General features: G+C 52.2%; 1 protein-coding gene across 1 annotated transcript in view; it reads left to right on the top strand.

Annotated features, from left to right (window-relative positions):
* The first annotated feature begins 367 nt into the window (after positions 1-367).
* LOC112077647 (von Willebrand factor) overlaps positions 368-5,501 on the top strand; it is a 21,239-nt gene continuing 16,105 nt past the window's right edge. Inside the window, exon 1 of the mRNA XM_024144134.2 lies at positions 368-1,626. Within this exon, the coding sequence (XP_023999902.2) occupies positions 729-1,626 (898 nt within the window). The 5' untranslated portion in view covers positions 368-728. The remainder of the gene's footprint in view (positions 1,627-5,501) is intronic.

The following is a 5,501-nucleotide window of genomic DNA, read 5'->3' as shown; positions in this document are numbered from 1 at the left end:
AAGTAGGTTGGTTAAATTGACAGGGTGAGTCAGATTGGTTAATGACAGGTCTAGTCTTAGGTTGGTTAATCGACGGGTTTAGTCAAGAGTTGGTTAATGACAGGGTCTAGTCGAGCTTGGTTAATGACAGAGTCTTGCTCTGAGTTGGTTAATGACAGGCGTCTGCTCTGGTTGTTAATGACAGGGTCTAGTCTGAGTGGTTAATGACGGGTCTGTCAGTTCTCTTGATTTTTTGGACCTCTAGTCAAGAGCTATGACATGCAGCTACACACTTACACACACACACACACACACAATGCCATCTTAAAACTGAGAGAGTTTGTTATCCGATATTAGCCATATTCTTCATATAACATTGACTTCACTCCTAACTCCTGACCTCTAACCTCTAGGTTCAGAAGTGGTTGTTTAAGAAGACAGTGCGTGAGCTGCACTACAGTGGTGGTGATGCTGCGTTTCTAGACGAGGCGGTGAAGTATCTGGCAATCAACATCTATGACAAGAACAAGCGAGAACATGCCGGCCGCGTCGCTATCATCCTCACCGCCAGCGCCAATCCCCGGCCTCTCCGCTCCACCGTCAAGCTGCTTCGGAAGAAAGACATTACCACCCTGACGCTGGCGCTGGGTCCTGAGGCTAGCTGGACACAGGTTAATGACATCACGAAGGCCAAGCCTGACAACAGGGCTTACCAGCTGAACAGCGTGTCTGAGCTGCCGGACAATTTTATGGAGGTCACTGACTACCTCTGTACCCTGGGGCTGGAGCCGGAGACCCCCAAGTCCCCGCCCGTCAAGCCTGGCATGGCTAAACTTAGCCTTGGTACCACCACCACCACACAGCCTCCCCTGCTGGAGACCATCCCCACCCTGACCYCCACCCTGACCTCCACCCTGTCCCAACACCTCCCCAACCCCATACAGCCTACTGACATGGCCCCTACAACTACTTCTCCCTCTCCTTCCTCTCTCTCCTCCTCTTCCTCCCTCTCTTCCTCTCCAACCTCTAAATACGTGACATTTATCCTGGAAGGTTCTGACTCGGTTGGGGAGGTGGGATTTAACGCCTCTCTCCTCTTTCTGGAGGAAGTGATATCACAGCTGGCAGAGGAAGGGGAGGAGTCCGTGCGTGTTACAGTTATACAATACTCGGAAACGGTCACCGTGGAGATAACACGCTGGGAAATACGGTGGCAGAGAAACAAGTTGCTAAGGAGACTGCGGGAGATCCGCTGGAGGGGTGGGGACAAGACCAACACGGGTGCAGCAATTGGCCAGACCTACCAGGAAGTGATTACTGATAGGCCCTCCTCCACCCCTACCTCCCCCCAGCTAGTCTTCCTGGTGACAGAGAACCCCCCCACCGACGTGATCATGCGCCCCCCCTCCTCCCACACACACACCCGGGTGTATCCCATCGGGGTAGGGCCGAAGGTTAGAGAGGTGGACCTGATGCCTCTCAGCTCCCCACAGCGCCCCCTCATGGTGGAGGACTATACCAGCCTTACCTCTCTGGTTACCACTGTGGTTAATATCACCAGAAACTCCCTCTCTCCTCGCTCCCCCACCCTGCCTCCCCTAAGACTCACCCCCACACTGGCCCCCAGAGCCACCCTGCCTCCCTCAGGTAGAACACTCACACACTCACGCACACACACACAGAAACAAACACATATATACACTGACTTTGTTGAGATGGTGCTGCAGTGGATTAAATTAAATAAAATTGTAAATGCTTACTTACAAGCCCTTAACCAACAATGCTGTTAAAAWWWTTTTTTWWATAAAATTAACAAATAAATAAAGAGCAGCAGTAAATAACAAAAGTGAGGCTATATACAGGGGTACCTGTACAGAGTCAATGTGGAGGCTATATACAGGGGGTACCGGTACAGAGTCAATGTGGAGGCTATATACAGGGGTTACCTGTACAGCGTTAATGTGGAGGCTATATACAGGGGTACCTGTACAGAGTCAATGTGGAGGCTATATACAGGGGATTCCAGTACAGAGTCAATGTGGAGGCTATATACAGGGTGCGCTCTGATCTGTGTTGTACCCTGTATATAGCCTCACATTGACTATCTGTCCGGTACCACCCTGTATTAGCCTCCCACATTTGTCTCTGGTACCGGTAACTAGCCGGAGCGAAGAGGGCCGGGCTGTAGAATTCCCAAATCGCGCCACGGACACAACGGAAGATACGGCAACATTTGATACGTACTCATTGCGCACGGGGGTAGACTGTTGCCTGTATATGAAGAATCCCAATTGCTTTCTGCTTCGACGGTACCTGCGCGCGGGCGTTAGACTCCTTGTCCTGTTTCAAGACGGGTCGGGTGGGTTGCCGAGCATCGCCACTGACCACCTGGCGCCAGTTTTCGTGAGCCGATCCCCGCCAACCTCTGTATATTGAGGCGTCCACATTGATCTGTCCGGTACCCTGGCGACCCTGTATATAAGCGCCTCGCACATACTCTGTACCGGTACGGCGGTTAGGGTCGCGAACTTGAGGACAGTCCGACCCGGTTGACAGTCGCCCCTGTAGCTCGGGCAGCTGCGGCGCAGAGGTGACTCTGGTACCCGTGCGGTCACCCCCGGCAGGGGGACATGAAGCCGCTGGGGTAAACTTAAGATCTTACGCGCCGGAAACACAGTCGACACTGGTTGGAGTCCACGGCGGACTAGCCTGTAAAGCTCAAAACGGCCGCAACCGTAAGCGGCACCTTCGCCCAAGCCCTTTCCAAGCCGACCCGGAGCCGGTTAGGCATGCTCCAACACGTGCGGCACACTCTGACCGGTACCCCCCTGTATATAGCCTCCACATTGGACTCTGGTACGTTGTACGAACCTTGATAATAGCCTACACATTGGATCTCTGTACCGGTACACCCTGTATATAGCCTCCACCATTGACTCTGTACTGGTACATCCCGTGTATATACGACCTCCCGACGGAGGAAATGTCGCAGACCCTGCTGTGCGGGGGTAGCGCCGAGCCGACCGGGGGTGAGTCCACGAGGGGATCCGACCACACCGTGGTATACGGGCCCTCGCACAACATTCCTGTGACTAACCAGGGTAACCCTGTAGCTAGTACGCCGCCGATTGTATGACTGGGTATAACCTCCGGGGTAGCACTGCGCCGGACCCACCCGTTTACCTCTCAACGGTTTCATCGCCCTCCTTGAACTCTCTCTTCAAAGTTTCTTTCAACTTCCTTACGGTACTTGTCGACTATCGTCTCGTTTGGCGGGGTAAAAAATTTTACCCTTTTAGATGGAGTTTAACCCACGCGCTTTGGGCTGCATTCCTAAAGCAGCCCGACTACGAGAAGACGACCCTCCTGTACCGTACGCGCGTTGCTCCCACATTGACTCTGTACGGTACCCTGTAATATGCCTACTTTTGTTATTTACTGCTGCTCTTTATTTATTTTGTTAATTATCATTTTAAAAAAAAATTTTAACAGCATTGTTGGTTAAGGGGCTTGTAAGTAAGCATTCTCAATTTTATTTAATTTAATCCACTGCAGCACTTCAACAAAGTCAGTGTATATATTGTGTTTTGTTTCTGTGTGTGTGTGCGTGAGTGGTGTGAGTGTTTACCTGAGGGAGGAGGTGTCTGGGGGCCAGTGTGGGGGTGAGCCTTAGGGGAGGCAGGGTGGGGGAGCGAGGAGAGAGGGAGTTTCTGGGATATTACCACAGTGGTAACCGAGAGGTAGAGGCTGGTATAGTCTCCACTATGTAGGGGGCGCTGTGGGAGCTGAGAGGCATCAGGTACCTCTCGTTAACCTTTGGGCCGGCGCCGCCTACACCGCACTGGGTACTCCCGGGTGGTGTGTGTGTGGGGGAGGGGCGGCGCATGATCGGATGGGGGGGTTCGTTGTCACCACAGGGAATGACATAGTGGGGAGGGAGGTAGGGGTGGGGGGGCCTTTAATCCATTCCTGTGTAGGTCTGGCCAATTGGTGCACCCGGTGTTTGGGCTTTGTCCACCCTCCAGCGGATCTCGCCGCAGTGTCCTAGCAACTGTTAGTCTCTGCACGTATGTGTCCCAGGCGGTTTATGTCCACGGTGACGCGTTGTTCGGGAGTTTGTCGTATACGTGTAAGACCACGGGACTTCTCCCCGCCTTGCCAGCTGTGATATCATCTTCCTCGAAAGAGGAGAGGCAGTAAATGCCCACTCCAACGGAGTCAGACCTTCAGGGTAAATTGTCCGTATTAGAGGTTGGGAGAGGAAGAGAGGGGGGAGGGGGAGAGGAGAGGAGAGGCGAGTAGTGTTGTAGGGCTGTCAGTAGGCTGTATGGGTGGGGAGGTGTTGGGACAGGTGGAGGTCAGGGTGGAGGTCAGGGTGGGATGGTCTCCAGCAGGGGAGGCTGTGTGGTGGTGGTGGTACAAGGCTAAGTTTAGCCGATGCCAGGCTGTGACGGGCGGGGGACTTGGGGGTCTCGGCTCCAGGGCCACAGGGTACAGAGGTAGTCAGTGACCTCCAAATAAATTGTCCGGAGCGTCAGAAGCAGCTGTTCAGCTGGTAAGCCTGGTTGTCAGGCTGGCCTTCGTGATGTCATAACCTGTGTCCAGCTAGCCTCAGGACCAGCGCCAGCGTTCAGGGTGGTAATGTCTTTTCTTCGAGCTAGCTTGACGGTGGAGCGAGAGGCGGGGATTGGGCGCTGGCGGTGAGGATGATAGCGACGCGGCCGGGATGTTGCTGCTTGTTCTTTCATAGATTTGATGCCAGCATGACTTACACCTGCCTCGTCTAGAAACGCAGCATGACCACCACTGTAGTGCAGGCTCAGCACTGTCTTCTAAACAAACACTTCTGAACCTAGAGGTTAGGAGGTCAGGGTTAGGGAAGTGAAGTCAATGTTATTAAGAAGTATGGTAGATGATCGGATAAACAACTCTCTCAGTTTATTAAGATTGGCATTGTGTGTGCTGTGTGGTGTGTGTAAGAGTGTGGGCTAGGCGTGCAGTGTTCAATAGCTCTTGACTAGAGGTGCAGAAGAATGGAGAATCTGACTAGGACCTGTCATAACACTCAGACTAGACCCTGTCATTAACCAACTCTGACAAGACGCCTGTATTAAACAGCATCTGACTACACCTGTATTAACCAACTCTGATAAGAACTGTCATTTAACGCAACTCGCTGATGAAGACTGTCATGTACCACTCTGACTAGACCCTGTCATTAACCAACGCTGAGCAGACTGTCATTAACACTGCTGACTAGACCTGTCTTAACCAACTCTGACTAGACCCTGTCTTAACCAACTCTGATAAGAACGCCCTGTCATTAACCACTTGACTAGACTGATTAAACTCTGACTGGAACCTGTCATTAACCAGCTCTGATAGGACCTTGTCATTAACCTATGACTGAGACCCGGTATTAACAAATCCAGGCTGTATTACCACTCTGACAAGACCCGCTGTCATTAACCATCTCTGACTAGAAACCTGTCTATTAAAACTCTGACTCGACCTGTCTTTAA

The sequence above is a fragment of the Salvelinus sp. IW2-2015 genome, unplaced genomic scaffold, assembly GCF_002910315.2.
Source record: "Salvelinus sp. IW2-2015 unplaced genomic scaffold, ASM291031v2 Un_scaffold4792, whole genome shotgun sequence".
NCBI lineage: Eukaryota > Metazoa > Chordata > Actinopteri > Salmoniformes > Salmonidae > Salvelinus > Salvelinus sp. IW2-2015.
The sequence above is the reverse complement of the archived record's forward strand: the minus strand, read 5'-3'. Positions and strand labels throughout refer to the sequence as shown.